This window comes from Lissotriton helveticus, chromosome 2_1 (genome assembly GCF_964261635.1).
Source record: "Lissotriton helveticus chromosome 2_1, aLisHel1.1, whole genome shotgun sequence".
In the NCBI taxonomy this organism is placed as follows: domain Eukaryota; kingdom Metazoa; phylum Chordata; class Amphibia; order Caudata; family Salamandridae; genus Lissotriton; species Lissotriton helveticus.
In genome coordinates, this window is record NC_136059.1 from 1,972,663,886 (window position 1) to 1,972,686,936 (window position 23,051).

Here is a 23,051-nt window from a genome sequence, read left to right on the forward strand (position 1 = left end):
ATGGCGCGACAACACCCTTCTGTGCAGCAACATGAATAGCAAAATGTTAGGCAAGTAAAGACACGCATTTTGGTGATTTTGTTGCAGTAAGATCAGTATTTTCATTTTTTTTGTTAGTGCTGGTGTTGCTGCTTACCTCAAATTCGGCGTGTCTATGAATGTCCTCTGCGCGTTGTCTGCTCAAGATAAATTCGGCCTCATTGGCTACTCTTACCAGGTGATCTTTCATAGTTTGACTCAACAGTCTAAAACAAAAAATAGAAAGACAAATACATTCGGGGTCATTTCAAGTAAATATTTTTAGAAGTCAAAATCAGTGACTTTTTAGTGAGCGTGCGCTTTTAAATCTCTTTCAACAACAGTCTTCGTGCTCACAGAGAAACCTTCCCCTCAAAGCATGTCAATCCTGCTCCAGAAATACAATTATAGTCTCAGATAAAAGGCTCGGAGCACAAATGTTTGAGAAAATGGAAATATCTTTTTCTGTGTCTATATGGAGTGACCTGTTAGAAGTTTCCTCCAACCATGTCTGGAGAGAGCAGAACCTTGGGCGAGAACATGGTCATTGCAGGCAGGTTTTTAGATCCATTTGTCATCCACACTGATGCATGAAGGTTGCCAACCCCTTAAGAACCAGATCAGTGACTCAAAATGCAAATGAAGGGAAAAAGGGGGATTCACAGCACAGATGTTTGATTTAGTTTATATGCATTGATATTTAAAACGCACTGCACATGGCTCATTCTTTTATCTTTAACGCCTCATTGATACAGTATGCAACTGATACACTGCATTTGTTTGCAGTAATATGATCACTTATCGTTCATTTATTTTGGTATTATCACCACGTTTTCTTAAGTTTAATAAAAATGTTGAACAGACATGATCTGGGACTGCCCGGCCATTCAAATATACTGGCAGTACAGCACAAACACAATCTCAACAGTACCAGGTAGACAAATTGAACTTCATCTAAACAAATGTAGATGTGAATCCTGGATTAAACCAGAGGCACAATCACAGAAAGAAGGTAACAGGGCTGTGCTGGGTAAGCAGTATATAGCAGGGTACGGGAGATCAGAAAGAAGTCGCCCTCCAAGTGACAATGCTTGAAGGGAATTTGCTCACACAAGGCGGAACCCAAATACAAAACCCAGGATTGTTCACACAAAAATCATAAAATCCAGTGCAATTGCTAGGGGCATTTCCAATTAACAATACCGTAAATTAGACAACAAAGCTGCAAGACTGGGGGGTCTATTCACCAAAACAAAGTATTAACCATCACAAATATAACAAAACAAGTAGAGCATGGATTCACTAACTATAGTAATCTAGGAACATGTTCTATAAGTTCTATATCTCTTTGGTTGATGAATATACAAAATTAAAAAGTTTCTATAAAAAATATTTTGAAATCAGAACCATATGGGGGTAATGAGGGATAGTGGAATGATTTTCAACTGACAGTGATTAGAGAGAATGAAGGAGAAACACCTTACTATAGGACTAGGCAGTGTAGCAGGATGGGAATTAGTGATGTTCTTAAAAGGACAGAAGACAAACCCAGATGATCGGATTCATAGCAAATGAGCAAGACTCCAACAGACGAGAATGAAAATTAAGCTTCAGCATACCCAATAGTACAGAAATGACTTAGGATAATGTGCAACCATTCCGCATGAGTACACATGGTTGTGTGTATCAAGGCTACCAAAAACTTAAAAGCCGTACATAGTGTGAAAAACTAAAAACTTACAACAGCTAACCTAGTGGTATTCAATACTACAAATGATTATTGAGCACACAAAAATGCCAGTTCACTGGGACATCTAAATCTCTATTTGAAACATGTCCTCGTGCTAACAGTATGAGCTGAGGACTCCCGTAAAATCAAAAACAATGCATACATTAAGCCTTAGTCACTTAATAAGTAGGTTAAATTACGCAAACAATTTAACCCATGGGTGCTTTTCAAAATTATCTCTCTTGGCACTTTGACCAGGTACATATTTTTCTTGTTCTGTTATGTTACCAGTTCTTGTATAGCGCACAGCTGCCCCAGCAAAGGGGCGTCCTGGCCGTTTTAAGCATCAGAAGGTGGGCCAAACACTACAACAGAACAACCCCAGAAGGAGGCCACTACGGTTAAATTAAAGGAAAGAGAAAGGTTTTAATAGCTTTCCTAAAAAGAAGCAGACACTCCATACTGCGTATCTGCACAGGCAATGAAGCTCCATAACTCTTTGCCGCCAAGCAGCGAAAGGAACGACCCCCGCGCGACAGCACTTCAACCGAGGAACACTACCCAAGTGTTGTCCCATGGAGAGCAACTGGCGAGGGGGAACATAGGGAGTCAGCAAATTACCCAACAGGCTAGGCCCTAGCGAGCTTCAGAATCTTAAAAGAAAGACACACCGTCTTAAATTGGATGCGCTTTTCCACAGGAAGCCAGTGAAGTCTCCGAATCACGCCAGCAACAGGAAAGAAACGTGGGAGCCCCACCAAAGTTCTGGCAGCAGCGTTTTGCACACGCTGCAGCCGGACTATCGCAGCTCTATTTGGCCCTAACAGGAGGGAACTGGCATAGTCAAGATGAGATAGAAAAGTCGACTTAACAATCAACTCGCGTATCGGAGGTTAAAAGTACTTCAACAGGGGTTTCAAACCCCGCAGAAGGCCGAAGCACGTACCAGCAACTTTTCTGGTATGAACCTGGAAACTGAGAGAAGAGTCCATCCATACTCCCAGATTTTTTACCACTTCCTTTGAATTAGGAGTATTACCCAGTGCACTTGGCCACCAGTGTTCACTCCACAAGCTCGCGTTCTTCCCAACCAGCAAAACCTCGGTTTTGTTGGCATTCAATTGCAAGCAGTTGGTAACCATCCATTCAGCTACGGCCGCCAGTCCATCTCCAAACCTGGAGGCATTCGGAGAGGAACCTCACCACAAGCTGCATGTCGTCTGCATACGAGACCATAGTAAAGTCCCACTGCATGGCGACCGCTGCCAGAGGCTGAACATATAAATTAAATAGCGAAGGACTCAGCGCTGAGCCCTGGGGCACCCCCCCTGGTCGATAGAACGGGCCTGGGAAAGAATTGGGGGGGGGGGGTGCGGACACTCTGAAAGATCTTCCGTCAGAAAAGATCTGAACCATTCCAGCAACAAACCTGTCACCCCCGCCTCCTCCAGCCGCTGTAGCAGGATACCATGCAACACCGTGTCAAAGTCTAGATTTACTTGCAAAAACGACACTACAGGAAAAAGAAATGCACCGTGGAAACTCATTTCAATTGAATAGGTAACTTCCAAGAATATTAAATGTGATATTTTTATTTTGAGATGATGGTCAGACTATGCATACATCTCCATGGAAATTGTTTTTTTTTTTTTTTTTTAGAGCAATCGTGTATTGTGCTTCAATTTTGCCATCTTAGCTTCTGAACAACATCATTGGGCAAACGTGAACAGAAGTTTCAGCTGTACCTCAAAAAGACAACCAATATTGGTGCATTCCACAATGAGCACACTCCAATCATGCAAACTTCTTTCCTCTCTCCACAGCTATAATATAGCAGTTCTTGCAAAGAGTCACTGAATACAGCCACAAGTCAGTATTTTACCAGATGAAATGCACATCGTCAGTCAAAAAATAAAGGTTACAAAATCCAGCCTCTGTTTATACACAACACAGAATAATACGATTTTAACTCAAAATATGATTCCTCCTGATAGCAAAAATCTAAAGAAGAAATTGCAGCTTTTAAAATGGCAGTGGAGACCAAACACCGGTGGATGAGCAGGTCTCTTCTTCGGGGTAGTGTGTCTGTAATGCCTTTGAAAAACAACCACAACCCTCATGCAGAACTTACACACAGATTAGTTCACAGCAGCTAGGATGCTGCGATAAGTCGGTCACTTCACCTATGTTACTTCACTTCTCCTTGTGCGGCACAGTATACTATGATGTTCTACTTCCATACTCTATAATGTGATATACTGCTAGGTTCTAATACGAGAGTTCTAGCTGGCCATGATGGTCTGTAATCCCACATTATTGTAGACTTGAGTAAATGACCGATAGGCACTCAGACCCACTGGAGAGCAACTGTTCTCCTCTGAGTCACAATGTAACATTATGCACATGGGCATTAAATTCTAGCTGCTGGAGAGGATACGCACTTCGCATCATCTTTTGTTCAGGACATTACAAAACATTCTCCTTTCTAATGATCTCTCCAACACAAGTGTACTGATTTTTTCTTGTTTCATGTGAATGTATCAAATGTACAGTCTGTAGAAAGGAAAAGGAAACTTATCCATAATTCTAGTTCTCCATCTTGAGTATTCTATCTGAATCGGTAAACATAGCAATATTGCCATAACTGTATAGGGAGCCCAGAACTCATTCTATAAAATAGGGTTATTTTGAAAATAAAATCAAATTTAAAAAAACATGGTCATACAGCGCAAAATTTTTTCAGGATTTATTTTTTTAAATGCTGCCAATTAACAAAATCTAGCCAGATTACATTTGACTGTAAATTCTACTATTTCATGTTCATGTAGGTGGTCAACTTGTTTTTTGTGTTGGGGATCTTGTCCGAGAGGAAGAGTAGGAGTTGCATATCGTCAGTGTAGGAAAGGATGTTGATGATGCGTGCAGAAATGACATAGGCCGGATGGATCATGTGTGCACTGAAGAGGGTGAGGCTGAGCTATGAACCTTGAAGCACTCCACAGTTTGTGGGCTTCCGAGGAGTAAGTTGCCAGGATGATAGGTTGTGATCTATCCCTTAAAAAGGAGCAGATCCAGCCGAAAGCAGGTACCTCATGCCAATCTCATGCAGGCACCCGATGAGATGGGGTGTGAAACTGTGTCAAATGCTGCAAAGACGTCCAGGAGAATGAGGGCTGTTGTATCTCCTCTATCAAGGATCATGCAGATGTCGTCTGTGCCAGTGAGGAGTGCTCTTTCTGTACTGTGGCTGGGCCTGAATCTGGACTGCGTGGTGTCAAGCAGCTGGTGGTTGCTGAGGTGGCCAGTGAGGCATGGGTTGATTAGTTTCTCTAAGGCCTTTGCCGGGTATGGGAGATGGATTTGTAGTTGAAAAGCATGGCTGGGTGAGCGGATGTTGTTTTCTTTTGAGCAGGGGCGTGACAGTGGATTCTTTCCAGGTGTCTGGGAATGTGGCAGAGTTGTTGGAGTCATTTAGGATGGGAATTAGTTGTTCATTGATCAATAGGATGCAATTCCCCCTCCCCCTGTGTGTGGATGGTCTTCACAAATCTTAGGAACACTGTCCATTTTGCATAAAGGGATGTGGAAGTATCTTGCAAGTCTATGGAGCAAATTCAACCTTCCTGAAGTAGACTAAAGAATATTTGCTGAAATGTTAACTCTCCAAAGACCACCCCACTGTTTCGTAAGTATCAGGGAAGCAGTACTACATACTGGAGTGTGCCTTCTACCACCTTTAATAAGAGAAATCAGACTCTGGATTGGCAAACTTTGCATCTAGCTGACTCCTCCATCACGTTAGTTCAATGTGTCAAATTCACACACTCCTATTATAGTGATCATAATTTCTTAAAGCATAATAACCTAATAATCCTAATTGACTTTTATTCAGCACTTCTATCCGCATCTCTCTAACTACTGGAGCCAGCGGTCTATAATTTGACTTCTGTTACTTCTAGCTGTCTTTTTCCTCTTTTGTCTGGCTTTCAACATGCTTAACCTAAGAAAATGGTTTCTTTTTGGTCACTAACTCTCGAACCACCTCCTTATTCTTCTCTTTCTGCTGCTTTTGAGTTGGTAGATTGCCAGTTTTACTATCCTACGGTCTTCTTTTCATATTTCCTGCTAAACATACTTGGTATACTGGGTCAATTCATCGGATTCCTTTCTGCTTTTGTTTAGAGTCAATCACATATCTGTTACCGTCTCCTCTAACGTTAGTTACATCTACTCTACACCTCTCCTCTCGTTTATTCCCTCATTTGACCTCTCAACACTGTACAATCAGCTCCCAAATTTCACTAGTTTCTTCTTTCATTACAATGCAATTTCTCTTGGTTTCTGATATTCAGTCTTGAAAGTTTTCTCTTTTCCACTTTCTTAAATCCTACAAAACTGAAATTCCATAATTTCCTGCAATCTCCCCTACACTTCACTTCAGCATCTGTCTTTATATTTCGGCACTCTTCTCTTTTTTTTTTAAAGCTTTTTGTTTACCTTTTACCTTTGGATATGAATTGTATAATGGTCCTATTCATTCGTGCGTGCCTTACTTTTCATTCTAGTAAGACCCTCATTAGTTCATAAAATAAGTTTATTTAGACCAAAGTCCATTAAACAACTAAAACAATTGCAATAACGTCATACAAACTGAAAACAGAGCAAGACCCTCATTAATTAATTAATGCTTCCCCCCTGCTTAGACAAAACATCCTCCATTCTTCTTGGTCTACCAGCGTATTCCTTGTGCCCAATTAATCTGTGTTCAATGTATCTGTCTTTTTCATCTTTTAAAATCTGCTTAGATTTTGTCCACCTTTTCCTCTTCTCCAGGTCTCCAATTTCATTCCCAATTTCATTCCTGGCATTTGCTCTGCTTTTTTGTATTAATTTGAAATGAGTAGCTGTTTAATCACCATTTTCCCCTTTTCTGGTCTTTGTGCTCGCCCCTATTTTCAACTTCTCTCTCCTGCCCTTAATCGAATGTGTGGTCTTTTCTATGATCAGAGACACTTGGGGCTTTGCAGAAAGGGGGCAGAGGGCACTGTACAAAATATAGAGCTTCTGTAGAACTCGTAGGTGAAGTCAGAAACATGTAAGTGAACCAACTTTGGTGTGTGTAGTATTTAGCTTTCCTGCAAGATTAAAATATATTCTTTTTAACTAAAGATAAGCACTGGGCTGGACAATACATTTCTATTGTGTCTTTAGTTGGATTGTTCAGTTCTGAGATATTGCCTCTCACACTACCTCTCTAAGAAGTTTTTGGCTGCTAGCGTCACTACTGCAATAGTCAAGTGGGAAACGGTTGTGTGTGGACCTTTTTGCAAAGTAATAGTAGGACAGACTCAGGCCAGCCATGGCAAACATCAACCACATTGGTTGTGGCCTAGTAGCTCTTGTAAGCTTCCTGTAGCCCACACCAATGTGGTCTGACAATTATCAATGTAAACTCTGAGACGGGGCAATATTTGGAAAGGGCACAGCGAGAAAATGAAATGAGATAGTAGGAAGAAGTTAAAAAAGAAATGATGTTCATCCTGAAAAATTATAGGAGGCCATTTCAAATCCAGATATTTTTTTAGCTGTTTGCAAGCCCCATAGCATTTTTGTCAATGTCACTGGAAAATGTAGTGGTCAGTCTCCCGGCAGTTTCACCTAGTTCTATTCTGATTTCATACATGATTTCCATATTTTCCAAAACTTACTTTAGCGCTTAATTTAGTACTTGCTTCTTCTACAAGAAGTGTAATTACTGTTAATTAAATAGCTCAGAAATATATAGTGTTGGGACTGAACTGCTGGCCAGGTGTGCCTTAGCGGTTAAATATTCTGAGATCAATGAGTACCAGAACCACCTAATATTCACAGCACAGCGATTATTCCAAACACCGGTCTAGCAAGCATTAAATAAAAAATACAACCATATTTATCTACATGTTGATATGCGGGTGTCTACTTTAGAACCATGTCAGGCCGGTTTCTCCATGCCATGCTATCACAGAGGCCAACCAGGGAGCAGGCCAAAGGAACTCTAACATAGTGCAAGACACTAACAGGCACATGCATCAATGTTGGCTTTTGCGGTTTCTTAATTGCGATTTTTAAGGAATCACAATTAAGGAATTTCAAAAGCCTATGCATGTATAAATCGCTTAAAAAATAGCGATTTCTAAACATTCCTTAATTGCGACTCGCAAATTGCGAGTCGCAATTAAGGAATACCTCCCCGTTCATTCCTATGGGCCTAGAGGCCCATAAAAATGAATGGGAAGACATTCTCAATTTGCGATTCTCAATGAGAGAATTGCAAATTGAGAATGCAATTTCAAGGGTGCCCGGGTGTCAAAAGGACACCCTGTTGCACCCCTGAAATCTGCATATGAGTACAACTTGCACACACACACATGCCCCAAGGTCATGTGTGTGTTGTAAAATGGAACTTTGAAAAATGCACTTTAGTGCATTTTTCAAAGTTTTTGCAAATTACCATGAAGTTTATTACGAATCGCACCGTTTGCGATTGCAAAAGGCTTTGATGCATGTGCCAGTAAGTCCTCAAAAGATAGTGAGCCTCATCTTTGGCCATTTAACTCTGTGGGCAGTTGTGGATGAGCAGCCAAGGCTTAACTCCAAAGTGTGTAAGGTGAATCATGAACTACATAATTATCGAAGCTGCAATTTTTTTATTTTGAAATCTACTATATTCGGTCATTTGACAATAAAAATACAGTAGAAAAAGAGTCTTGTTTAGAAAATATAACATTACAATGAAATCATATCGCAATAGGGCTGCAATTACTGTGCCCCCGCCTTTGAGATAATACAATTATGAAATATCAGGTATTCAAAAGAGGGTGTTCATATAAATAATCTTGTCTAAAAAGTATCACTTTACAATGAAATCATAAAATCATATCGCAATCAGGCTGCGATTACTATGTCCCCCCTTGACATGATGCAATTATAAAATACTAGATCGTCATAAGGGGATGTTCATGTTCAAAACACTCAAACACTACTCAGATCAAAATGCGTATTTCATTCTCAATTTTAATGCTTGGGTAATAAAAATCAAGACTTGGCAGCAGATCAGGGGAGAATCATGGAACTGTAGAAAGAGCAGACTCTCTTGATAACTGATAAATTCCACTTAGAATGGGGTGTAGGAGCTGTATTCTAAAGGAGGTACACAGAGGACAGAAGCGCATAAAGAGCTTGGTTGGCTGGTGTGACCTCCCATTGCATGGACAGCACGGTAAAGAGGAAAACCAAGTGCTTGGAGTAGGGAATTCCACTAAATAATGTATCCTGTTCCCGCTAAACCGTGTCCTGTTCCCGCTAAACCGTGTAAGGTAAAATCTGAGCTCCAGCACCTTTACCCAAGTTAAATAGGGCTCCATGCCACAGGTGGTTGACAGTGGCACATGTGATTGGACCGTTACCAAGTCCAATACTTTCATGAACCTAACTTCCTCTTTACATGCAAGAAACTTTTCCTTCACCGGGATCTTAAAGTGTGGACTTATCTTATGTGGGTCTTCAAAGAGGTTATTCAATTCCAGGTCAAAGAGAGTATGTTTAATATACTTGAGCCATGAGATGGCTATCATGTTGCTCCGCACAGGACAATCTTCCACTATTCTCCAGCATTCGAGGGAGGACCAAATTTTGATCCACAATAGAATGGGGGCCAGGTCTACAGTGTCTTCCAAATCTATGTGGGCTATGAAACTTGGGGTAGATTTAGAAGTCCCTAGCAACCTATTTAAAAATGTGTTCTCTGCCCCCTATAGGATTACTGTTGTATTCCCCCAGACACCCACCCCATATGTATCAGCACTAAGGGTTTTGCTCTTGTAAAGCAAAATCATTTCTTTTAGAGGCTAATGTCCTAATTTCTTGGCAAAACTGAACATTTATTCGCAAGACACCTCCATCCTCTGGGACCTCTGGGACCTCTGGGTTATTAATAATTCCCAATACATAGTCTCATATTTTTTGGGCCGAATGACAAAAGGTAGGATTTTTCATGGTTCACTTTTTGTGGTTTAATCTAAGCTTCAGCCCTTGCATAAAATGATTAAAACCATCTAAACGTAGTAGTAACCCGTTTGCTGGAAGTGCAATTTAAACTGCGTCATCTGCGTTCAATAGTACGGGGAAAAGGCGGGAAACAATTTTAGGAACATCACATGTGGAAGTAGTTAAAAAGATAACTAAGGCACATATGTAAGCTAAAAATTAAAATAATAAACAGCCTTGTCTAACGCCTTGAATGTGGGGGGGGGGGTGGTATGATCCCCATGTTGAGTACAACGTACCATATTATGGGTATCTCTGTGTTGGCTATTTTAAATATGCAATAAAGGGGGATCAACCACTGCCCGACCCATGATGTTCAATAGTATTTCTCTGCCCACTAAGTCAAAGGCACAAGAGAGGTCCACAAAAGCCATGTGTATGGCCCCTCTCTTGGCCTTGACATATTTACTCAGGGTCAGAGACAGATTTAGGCTTTGCTCGGTACTGTCCAAGCCTGGGCGGAACCCATATTGGACTTCTGAGAAGAAGGATTTTTTCTTCCGCTCAGTCTTCTAATTTTGCCAAGATCACCCTGCCGAATATTTTAACCTAGGCGTCGAACAATGAAATAGGCCGATTTTATAAGGGAGAACCTTAAAAAAATGATTTACACAATTCTTTAGGCCAAAACAGTTCTTATAGAATCTCTGCTCATCCCTTTGTAGTGATGATGCAGGCAGCAGGCAATCCCCAAACAAGTATGTCAAGTTTAAGTAGTATACCAACAATATTACAGTAAAGAACACAACACAATAAAATTCCCAAAACAATGATGTAAATAGACCCTCCTTCCTGGATACTCATGACCATAGTTTGGGGAAGCCAGACTAAAGTTCAGTTTTTACAAGACACTGAGTGGTTGGCACTGGTTGCTACAAAAACTTGCCAACATAGCCTCATCCAGCTGCTTTCAATGTGGAGACTCTAAGTGAGATACGTTACATTTGTTATGGCCATGCCTACAAACTTTTTGGCAGAACATAGCAGCTGTAATAAATAACAATAGTGTGGTACAACTAGACTTTTCGTCAAAGCTAGTTCTGCAATATGTTTCGACTGATCTGTCTGGACCGACTCGTCATCTGAAGAGGTGGAGAGAAGTCTAAAGCAGTGGCCAAAATGGGTCTTCACAGAAGATAGTAACCACCAGTAGGAAGCTGGTTCTGTATATACTATGCCAAAGTAAGGTATAGTGCGCACAGAGTCCAGTAGATCCCCAGAGGTATAGCAGAGGCTAAAGTAGATAATACCTTACTATGTTTTGTGGTAGTGTGGTTGAGTAGTCAGGCTCATCAGCGGGCAGTGTTAAGCATTTGTTGTGCACACTCAGACAAGAAATGATGTAGCGCGCTCACAGACTGAAACCAGACCAATTGTTTGTATAAAAAGTTGTTACTTTGTTATTCTTTATTACAAGACCCGTTACTCAGTAGCAGGTAGGTGATACTTTCAATACAGTGACACTTTTTAAGATATAGTGTGTGCTGGTTTTGTAACGGCATTCAAGATACCTTGCAGTAGAAAAAATGGGTTGTACACTCTTTAGAACACTTGCAATTACTTTTCTAGTTTAGCACAAAACAAAGGTGCACCACCAGCGGCACTAGGGCGGCCGGGGGCAGAGTGCAAGAATGCCAAGGTTAGCCAATTGGGCTAAGTGGCACCTGGGTTGGTGGCTGGTCAAGGGCAGGCCACATTGTTTTGGGAGGCAAGCTCCTGGGGTTAAGGTAAGGGTAATGGGGGTCCCAGGCCAGCATCAAGTCTACACCACCAGCAGAGCTGGGGTGGCCGGGTGAAGGGTGCTAAGGCAGAGTAAGGAGTCCAATGCTTCCTTATGGAGGTTGCCAGTCGAGGGAAAAAGACTGCAGGCTGGAGTCAGAAGACTGGACTAAGGGAACCAACAACTGGATGGTGAAGTTGGAGAGTTGCTGGACACCGTCGGTTGGGCACTTCACGGCTCAGGAGCTGCAGATGCTGGGGTGTTTTTTCATGGCTGGTTCTTCTCACCATTTCCAGTCGGGGGACCCTTTAGGACGAGGCTGCAGACATCGAGGAGGTCGGAAGAGGTCGTCCAAAGCTGGATCCCAGGTCAGGATCGCCGGGGGATCTCGCTGGGGTCTTGGGCCACTCAGACTGTGGGTGTCGGTTGCAGAGTGGTGAGGACTTTAGGTTCCTGCTGGATCTAGTGTCCTGGCTTGGGTTGCTGTTGGACAGTTCCAGTGTCCATGGGAGATCAGAGTTTTTTTGAAAGTCAAGGCAGGTCCCCGGGGTTCTTGGAGGCTGCTGGCTGTAGGACTCGACGGTTTCACTTGCAGGGAGTTCCGAAGCAGGAGACAGGCCTGTAGGGCTGGGGCTAAAGCAGTTATCATCCTTTTGGCTCTTCGGTCCTTATAGAGTCGAATCTGAAGAGGCAAGGTTCAGGGGTGCCCCTAAACAGTAGAATTAGGGGTGCTGCAGGGGTGTGCAGGTCGGGACCAATGGGTCCCTTCCTAGGGTGTCTGCACCCCTAGTATCCCACCCTCCAGTGCGAAGGAGGGCATAAGCCTCTTCCTGATTGGGGGAGTCCCCTCATCTTCAAATTGGAGGGGACAGAGATGTGTGCTTCCCTTCGCCTCTCTCCACTGAGTGGTGGGGTTGGCAAAGTTGGTCAACCTCCCTTCCTGGCTACGTATTCACACCAATTCTCCTGCCCAGAGTGGGGGTCAGAACTGGTGGGGACCAGTTACTGATAGCAGCAAAAGGCTGGGAGTAACTAACAAAGGCAGCAGGACCATTTCCATCCTGGGGGAGGAGGCATGACACCTCTGCCGAGGATGGGCTTTGTTTCAGGACTCTGAGAGCAGAGGCTCTCAACACAGGGGTTCAGAAAACTGTCTGGTGGTGGCAGACGGGAGTTTGTGCCTGCTCTCTACAGCCCAAGCAATGCAACTGGGGTTGAAGAGGGATTCACTGCGCATGAGGGTTTGGCCGGCCAGAGACAGCTGGCCAAACCATCTTGTGCAGTGAAGCAAGTGCACTACCACTTCCTTCAGTGCTGTCACCCCACAGGCCTCCAAGGTTGGTACGAAAGGAGAAATTAAAAGTCACAAGTGTCCTTTTTTTTCTCCTTTCCAGATATTGGGAGGGGTGGGGCACGCTCACCGCCATAGAGGAGGAGCAGCTGCTGCCAAACTTCCCAGTTTCAGTGGAGCCATTCTGGGGCTGTGGAATTCGTAATGAAAACTCCCTGCCCCTATATTCAAAATAGCTGCACTGCACTTAGAATGCCTGTCAATGGCACAGACACTGAAGGGACATAGTGCTCATGCAGCTATGCCCTAACCGGTGTATGGTGCACCCTCCCTTTAGAGCTGTAAGGAAGGCCTGCTAAAGTGGTGACTTACCCATGCCACAGGCTGTGTTGGTGGGTATGGCACCCAGGGAGGGGTCTCTAGAAAAGTGGCTTGCTAGCTACCGCTCTATATGAGTCTCCACGAAGTATAAGAGTCTCCATGGAGACTCGTATACTTCGAGCTTAACGCTGGTGTCATTCAGAGGCCGGTTGGCAAGGATTTTGGTCGAGCCGAGGTTGGTGGTTACGGTATTGGACAAACAGTGGAATTTGCGTTTTCATGACTTAATTTCACAGAGTCCAAGGAGAATTATTGAACTCACAAGCTCTGTTCTCATCATGTATAAGATTAGCTGACTGGAGACGTTGTTCACAGCGAACAGATTCTTTTCTTAACGAGAGGGATTGACCCTCTAGTATTCAATGTTGCCCCTGACGAAGGGACTTCCTATATGTCCTGAAATGCATTGGGCTATCAACATCTTCATTTCAATAGATTTTTGTATGTTGTATAATTTCTAATGATGATATGTTGTATATGTTTCTTCATAAGAATGTATTGCAGATTGTTGAACACAATTTAATTTACAAAGCTTGAGAATAAATTGCAAACCTTTGACATTTACATGACATTACATTAAAGGAACGTGTTTAACTTTGGTAAAACAATATTATAAGTTAATAAGTAGTGCGCACCTAAGTCTTAGCTAGCGGTAGCTAGCAAGCTACTTTTCTAGAGTATTATATTTGAGTATGTTGGATATACTCAATTAGGGGCTGCACACAGATCGATAGAGAATAGCAAAAAGCAGATTAGTTACCAATCAAGGTGTGCTCAGAACACATTTGCTTTTTTTTTTTTTACCCAGGGAGGGTTGCCATGTCGACTCTTTAGTTTAGTCTACACCAGAACACGCAGCCTGCGGTGGGTGGGTGTTCAGGTGAGGAGTCTCTGGGGGCGGCATAATACATGCTGCAGCACTCATAGGCCCTCACTGGCCACAAGGCCCTTGATACTAGGAATACCTTAAACAAGAGACTTACAGGTGGCCCAGAGGTGTGACAATTATGGAGACAAAGGTACAGTTTTGGGAAAGAACAAATGCCCTGGGACCTGACTGGCAGGGACCCAGGGAACACTCAGTCTAGTTGGCAAACTATCTGGCAAAAAGTTAGGGACTAACTGCAGGAGGCTGGCTTACTATAAGGTGCACACTTATTTAAGTGAAGCACCTTGAACTAATTCAGACAACCCTTATGGTGATTTTAGTGGTCTTAGACAACCATAGAAAGCTTTCTAAATGGTAGCTGTGGAGAGCAGACTTCAGGATTAGTCCAGAAGGAGTGTTAAGCAGCTTGTTTTACCAGATCTGGTCATATAGTGTAGATGCAATGAAAAAGAACCACACAGTGTATTTATAAAAATTTGCCTATTTATTATACAACACTCACTAACAAATTGGTACATCTCCTACCTAGCGATATCAACACAAATACACACAATACTTCATTTGTAAACAGGTAAAAAAAGTGTAATACACAGTAGTCTCCAGGGGGTGACCAAACCATATAGTAAGAAAGTTGAATGCGAACTGCGACCGAAGTCAGGACTTGGACGAGGAGACTCAGAAGAGCTGGGGACACCAGGAACCACCCAAGGTAAGTACCCAGGAACCCCATAGAAGCTGTGTGCAGAGTGGAAACAGCATCATACTCAACAGAAGTCTACAGCAAAGTCGCTGTTGCAGTTTTGAAGAGGAGGACCCTTCCCAGTGGACCTTGAAGAAACCCAATGGAAGACAGAAGGTTAGAGAGTCACTTCACCCGTGGATACCCCAGGAACCAGGATACCTACACCAGGGAAGCCGGGTGAATAGGTGCGAAGTGACGTCGGAAACCGCTGTAGACCATAATGGAAGACTCTAGAAAAGATGCCGCTGGTGAAGAAGGTGAAAGTCTGGTGGAATTCAAGGGTGGATTCTTGAAGAGGAGAACCTGCAAGCAGAGGGGACAGAGTCTATTCCACTCGGGGTGACCAGGGGGCACAGAAGAGCAATGACCACAGATGACAGAACATGCAGGAGTAATGACAGCGACCTTGTTGCTGCATACGAGAGGACCAGGCGATGCAGTGGAAGACCAGGTGCCGTTTACGAGCTGTCCCACGTTGGAAGTCGAGAACCAGGGGTCAGGGGTCGGTGCCCGGTGGGAGCACCAACAAGCCTTTGCAGCAGCAACAGACTTGGAAAACGATGAAGGAGCAACGTTGGGACCAGCAAGGGACTCACCCAAGTGCAGGAGAGACAGAGCAGGCACCGAGCTAGCCGGGGAGCCCACTGAAGCAAGAGAAGACCCTCGAGAGGACCGACAGGCCAAAGGCACAAGATTCACAAGAGGACCTCTAGCAGCTCACCAAAGATGAAGGCCAATGGTGCATAGGATTTGGTGGGGACGAAGATCTTGGCATGAAGAGATGCTGAAGACTGGAGCTTCTTGTAGCCCAAAGATCTCTGGAGTGCGGAGCCAACAAGCCTTGGCAACAGTAAGTCAATGTGGTGCACAGGGGGTTTGGTCCCAGAGGTTCCAACAAGGGGTACTGGCCTCAAAACTGCAGAGAGAACAGGTCAGGCTTCGAGGGAGTTGCAGAGCCACCACCTGTGTTGCTGAGCCTTTCAAAGTTAGTGGGACGTCAGGAGCAGCAGACGGGTCAGCTTTGTTACGGTGCCTGCAGATGCAGGGGAGAGACTCCTTCATTCCAAGGAGATTGCTTTGGGTGTCCTTGATGCCTACAGGTCTGTTGAAGATCCTGGATAAAGCATAAACACAGAAGAAAACTTGCAGAATAGCGAGACCAGGAGCAGACGGTCGAAGAATGACATGGTTTCAGACTTGAGTCTTGTCCCACGACAAATCTGAGGATCCACCCACAGATTAGCCCTTTTATGCCCTAAGAAAGGGGTTATGAGGACTCTGGGGTCCCTCCCAGAGGAGGGGCTGGACAGAGGGGAGGATATTCCCATGTCCTTTGTCCAGGTTCATGCCAGAGCGGAAGCCAAAGGCTCCCGGAACTGGTTCTAACTAGAGTACGCAAGGAGGGCGCCAAATGTGCCCTTCAAAGCAGCCTGGTGGCGCTGGCCCAGCCCAATACACTGTCTGGAAGGTGATCACATCTCCCTGTGACAGGAAACCTATTGTTCTACATTCCCCTGAGCAAGCTTAGCTCAGCAGCAGAGGGCAGAATCCTGTCTGGGGTCGGCAGCAGCACTAGTTTGCTGGCAGACCCTGGAAGACTGTTACAGGGAGTACTGGGTGCTTCCTGGAGGAGCCCCCAGTGCATGGAATCCTGCCTCCAACACCGGTAACTGTTTTGGGGTATGATTCCAACATCTTTGATACCAAACATGCCCAGGTTCGGCACAGCCAATATATAGTTCGTCATTGCGTAATGACGCATGGCCACTATATGTTTCAAAATGGCTGACCGCACTTACAAAGTCTGGAGAATCGACTTCGGGGTTTGTAGGGGATGTCCTGCTTATGCAGGGCACCCTCACACTTATAACCCAAGGCCTGCCTTAGGGGTGACTTTTAGGTTGTAGGTGTAGTGACCTAAGATATAAGACACCGTACATCTGCCGTGAATGGTGATAGCACCAGCTTACACAGGCTGCAATGGCAGGCCTGTAGTCGCAGTTTGAGTAGCCTCTCATGGGTGACATAATATATGCTGCAGCCCATGGGACCCAGCAGGTGTACCTACACCATGGGTACCGTAGTACCATATACTAGGGACTTACATGGGTACACCAGTAGACAATTGTGGAGGTACCAAAGTACTTACCATGACAAATTTAGGGAGGAAGGCCAGTGGCTGGGGTCCGGATAAAAGGATCCATGGCAGAGTAGTAAAAAAAAAACATACTGACACCTTCAAAGAGTGCAGGGTAACCATGCTAGAAGGATCCTACCTTCCCACAGTAACCATGCAAAAAGAGGCACTTTCCAACACAACCCATGAAAACTGGCCCCAGAATCGGCTCATAGTAGCAATGCATGAGCAAATAATTTACCAACTGATCGACAAGCAACATATATTTGATGTGATCATAGACTCAATTTCTCTCTGAATTTGCCAATGGCTTTTCAAATACATCATTTATTATTGTCAGATGCTAGAAGAGGTTACTGTATTTGAGTGTGATAGATAGAATACATTTTGCCAATATACAGGATAAGCCTGTTTATTGAAAGTATACCATTTTGTTTCCACATGAATACATTATGGTTTTTTTTTACTCTTCTCTCGATTCTGCTTGACATTTCAATTGCTTGTCATTTTCGTATTGGAACCTTATAGGGTCAGAAGGTTGAACTTATTAATTATTTATTCTTTCATGCTTTCTTTTGTACTATTCTATTACACTGCTAATAGCATGATAATTATAATTCATATAACCTACTAAAGAATTGATATGGAAAAAAAGGTAAATTAATTATCAAAAAGACACCAAAATCATTAAAATTGACTGAGATGAATCGCAGATATGAATTTTTTGTGTTAAGACAAAATGCTGGTAGAAAATGTGAAGGGCCATTGAAAAAAATAGTTTGTGGTTGACAAGGACCTCGGCCTGGGTTTAGTCAGACAACGATAGAGCAGAGGGCAGATACACCATCGAAGTCATCCAGATTTTTTTTGTGCCCTTTCTCTTAGTCTGTAAAAAGAAAAACAAAATCCTTCAGCAGAGCAAGGGCCAAGACTGAGGCCTATGACTGTCACTTGAAGTTGGATGCGACGTCACTGAGGTCCTGCAGCAGTTGTAGGTTTTGATAACAAAAGCTCCAAGTAGGATGATTTCTGCTCCTTAACGGGCAGCCTGAAATAGTGCGTAGGACCCGGTCAACTCCAAACTAAATGTTAGAGCCCAGAGGAGCACCCATCTTCCGTTTGGCCAGTCCCTAAGCACCAAGGACCACTCCAATTGATACTGACAGGAGAAACTTCGATGACCGACAAGTTGTGGCTAAATCAGCTACGACTACAGAAGTAAAGGTAGGACAGTTTGAATGCCTCCTTGTGCTTAATAATAGCATGAACGTCCAAAGGGAGTCTCTGAAAATGCAGTAGAATTGTACTGCCGCAATGCGCCTTCACTGTGCTAGCTAATTCCAACGGTAAAAACCTAGCTTTGTTAAACTATGATCACAAAGTCAAGGGAATTGGGAGTGCATTCAGTAGCTTAGGCTCCAGCACTGAGGACACTCCAGCCGTGGGAGGTGGACTGGTTGTACTATATGGTGGCATTGACTGTGGGTTGATTTTCCTGAAGTGCTCTGTGCCAACACACACTGAGATCGAGTTGGGAGCCAGATATACCCAACCTGTGTAAACTCGGCTGCATCAGCCAGAGGAGGAGGCATCCCCTGAAAACTTTTGATGATGCAGAGTGAGTGCCAGTGGGCGTGTACCTCCATCCATGCACATGCTAGCCAGCGCACTCTCCCACTGACAGGTATCAGTTTTCGTTTGCGCGTAAAACAGACACTTGAGCTCTTCTTCGGGCATCTGTGCCGGCCAGAGAACATCTACTTAGCCCAAGGCTAGGGGTCTGATGCAAAGGTAGAGTGCCACTTATGAGCGAGCACATATCACAACGCACCGAATTTGGAATTCAGTCCCGCAGCAAAGCCTCACTTTCCCCAGTTATATTACACTTTAATATCACTCTGAACCGATTTAGACCCGTGAAAACAGAAGGCACAGGGGCGGGCTAGCCATAAATGGCACATCGGTCAGTAAAATTACAAGTCTGAACCAGAAAGAACTAGGATACTCGCTGATAAACAACGCAGGCAATAGTTAAATCCTGCTAGGGTTGCTACACGCACGCCACGATGCTACTTTTTTGGACACCGGCACCAAGAAGCGATGCGAATCCTGTTTTGAAAACCAATTACACCGACATCGGAATTTGGCAATTGGTTCGTTATTGATACTGTTCTAGCTCTGATGGGACGGGCAAATGCCCCCCTTGTTATCGACGCTCATCAAACATTAATCAAGGGCCAAACTGATGAGGTCAAGGCAGGTCGAGCTCACATAATAAGAGACAACACTGCAACTGCGCACTGAAACCGAATACCTCATGCACTTCGAGAGCAGCCGTGACCCCGAGGACAGTGCCCCGGCCACTTCTTGCGATTACCCCCATCGAAACTCCAGTCCATTATGAAAAATAAAAACAGCCGAGGGTCTACTACAGCGTATACTAGCTGCCCATGCTCCACTGAAAACAACAGCTCAGGGTGTACTATGGCATGGTCTGTCCATGGTCCATTTACGCAAACAGCTGAAGGTGTACTACACTTCCATTCTGTAAATAGCTGAAGGTGTACTACACTTCCACACTGTAAATAGCTCAAGGTGTACTACACTTCCATATTGTAAATAGCTGAAGGTGTACTACACTTCCATATTGTAAATAGCTCAAGGTGTAATACACTTCCACACTGTAAATAGCTCAAGGTGTACTACACTTCCATTCTGTAAATAGCTGAAGGTGTACTACACTTCCACACTGTAAATAGCTCAAGGTGTAATACACTTCCATACTGTAAATAGCTCAAGGTGTACTATACTTTCATTCTGCAAATAGCTGAAGGTGTACTACACTTCCACACTGTAAATAGCTCAAGGTGTACTACACTTCCATATTGTAAATAGCTGAAGGTGTACTACACTTCCATATTGTAAATAGCTGAAAGTTGTACAACCCTTCCATATTGTAAATAGCTGAAGGTGTACTACACTTCCACACTGTAAATAGCTCAAGGTGTAATACACTTCCATATTGTAAATAGCTCAAGGTGTACTACACTTCCATATTGTAAATAGCTCAAGGTGTAATACACTTCCATACTGTACATAGCTCAAGGTGTACTAGACTTTCATACTGTAAATAGCTGAAGGTGTACTACACTTCCATACTGTAAATAGCTCAAGGTGTACTACACTTCCATACTGTAAATAGCTCAAGGTGTACTAGACTTCCATATTGTAAATAGCTCAAGGTGTACTAGACTTCCATATTGTAAATAGCTCAAGGTGTACTACATTTCCATACTGTAAATAGCTCAAGGTGTACTACACTTCCATATTGTAAATAGCTCAAGGTGTACTACATTTCCATACTGTAAATAGCTCAAGGTGTACTACACTTACATATTGTAAATAGCTCAAGGTGTACTACATTTCCATATTGTAAATAGCTCAAGGTGTACTACATTTCCATACTGTAAATAGCTCACGGTGTACTACACTTCCATATTGTAAATAGCTCAAGGTGTACTACATTTCCATACTGTAAATAGCTCAAGGTGTACTACACTTACATATTGTAAATAGCTCAAGGTGTACTACATTTCCATATTGTAAATAGCTCAAGGTGTACTACATTTCCATACTGTAAATAGCTCAAGGTGTACTACATTTCCATACTGTAAATAGCTCAAGGTGTACTACATTTCCATATTGTAAACACGCTGCAGTGTGGATGTTCTCTTTCGGAGCTGTATATTTCAATGGAAACTATGAGCCAGCTGTCTGGTTTTCTAACCACGTCTTGGGGGCATTCAGAAAGTTTCCCTGGGAATGCATTCCACCCATTGGTTAACATTGGCTTTGTGTTGTGTAACTCACATTTGTGTGCTTTCTATTTTCTGGCTTTCTTTTATTATCTTTTTATCAAACAATTGCTCAGTATGCATTAATGATTACAAAAATAGGAATGCACATAGCGAGTCAGTGTGGGGAGAGTCCAAGCACAAAACAATTCAGATGGGAATGAAACCATCTAGTATTACACTTATATGAGGCTACAGGCACAAGGTAACATGGAGAACTATGTAAATGGAAGTCCCTCTCCTCCCCCCTCCCACACAACCCTTGACCCACCCTCAGGCCTCTCTGTATTGGCTCCATTCACCCCAAATCTCCTCATACTTTCGAGGACAGCCAGACTCTTATAGACCTCATGCTCCGCAAGCGGAGACCAATCTAGATCGTTCTTCCAGTCTCGGAGGGCCGGAGATCCACTCACCCCCCAACCTTTTTGCAATATTTTGCTTGGCCGCCCCGCCGCCAACATCATCCATATTTTAGGATACCTGGCCAAGTCTCCTCCCCATTATTCACAGCTCCAGCTGCCTAGCTTAAAGAGAAACAACAAGGCCTGTGGCAACGGCCATGACCTGTGCGACCTCTTTCCAATATTATTGGATCACCGGACAGATCCATTGCATGTGAAAAAGACGAGCCCACCTAACCAAAACCCTGACGCAAAGGGCTGAGTCACAGCTACCCAGGTGGTGCAAAAAAGATCTAAAGTGATAGGATCTATGATGCGTAGTTGTATGAAACGAAAACTAGCCCGTACAGCTATTTCTCTCGGGCTCTGGAGGGCCTTTACCCAGCCATCATCTTCTATAAGACCCAAGTTTCCTTCCCAGCATTCCCTGAGTGAACAGAGCAGGCCGGGGGAGTTGTTTAGTATTTTCCGATATAATAATAAGATTGCCTTGGCCGGCATTAGGTCCAGTAACAAGTGATCCTCCAATGGTGAGGACTCTGGCAGCTGTTCCCACTCGAGGACTTGACACTGCAATGCATGCCTCTGTTGCAGGTATTTGCATTGCTCCCTAGCCCTCATTTCGTATTCAGCCTGGAGGTCAGCAAAGGGCAAAAATGCCCCCCTTTCCAAACATCATCAAAGCGCTTGATTCCCATCAGTCCCCATCGTAGGGGGACCGCAGTTTCTTCAACTACCTAAGTTGTTCACTGTCCCACTGTGGGGTCTCTGATGTCGATTTTCTTTCCCAGCCTAGGTATCTATTGGCCTCATGCCACGCCCTAATGACCTCCTGAGTGTGACTCGACAAGAGGCCCATTCACTTTTTGTCATACAGGACAGAAGGATAGTCCCAGTCACCCATAGCTGCACAATCTACTCTGTATGGCCGCACCTCCAGAACGCCAAATACCCATTCGTTGATTAAGATCAATTGATCGTTCCAATAATAAGCACCGATGTAAGGGACAGCCAGCCCCCACACAAACACCTCCCTCTGTAGCTTCCCATGGGAGATCCGCGAGCTATCACCTTCCCAAAGATGCTTGTGCAATACAATGTTAACTGTATTGAATTTTTTTTTTCAGCACCCTATATGGGGGTTGGGGGGGGGGGGCTGAAGGGCATACAGCATTTCAGGGGAGGGTCATCAGTCATCATGAAAAGAACGGCCCTGCCCAGCAAAGGAATTGGTAAGGCCCTCCAATGGATCACAGCCTCCCGATAATGTTCAAACTGAACAAATAAGTTGCGGTGCAGGAATTTCTTTATATCCCTGTTTAAAATCTGTTGCACTATCCACAAGTGCCTGTCTGGTAGTGGCTCGGAGGTCCTAACAGAGAAATTCATCCCATATATTCCCGCAAGAACTCTGAGATCGGGAGACCATGAACTACTATGTGTCCCCAGATTCTGGAAAACACGCCAAGGTGGTAGAGCTCTGTCAGTGGCTGGCCCGAAACTTTGGAATGAACTTCCATTGGAAATCAGAGCTTGCAGGGAACATCTTCCTTTCAGGAAAAAATTAAAAACTTTTTTATTTAACTATTGATACTGTGGAACATTATTTACACATGACTGGGCTATTTGCTTTCTGATGTTGCCAAAGGCGCGGAGATACTCCCCAGGGAGTCGATTCCCAGCGCGGTATAAGCTTGCAAATAAAATAAATAAATATGAAGATACCCAGGTATAGAAAAACATTCAATACCACCGGAGCTAGGAAGACCAACGGGAGTACATGGTGGCCCCCAGTTAGAGA

At 43.8% G+C, this 23,051-nt stretch overlaps 1 protein-coding gene across 2 annotated transcripts in view; it reads right to left on the reverse strand.

The window, feature by feature from the left end:
* Positions 1-23,051, reverse strand: part of LRBA (LPS responsive beige-like anchor protein) — a 2,244,423-nt gene that overhangs the window by 1,282,677 nt on the left and 938,695 nt on the right. For both annotated transcript variants that reach the window (XM_078676915.1, XM_078676916.1), the window contains exon 36: positions 137-245. In XM_078676915.1, coding sequence (XP_078533041.1) covers positions 137-245 — 109 coding nt within the window. The remainder of the gene's footprint in view (positions 1-136; positions 246-23,051) is intronic.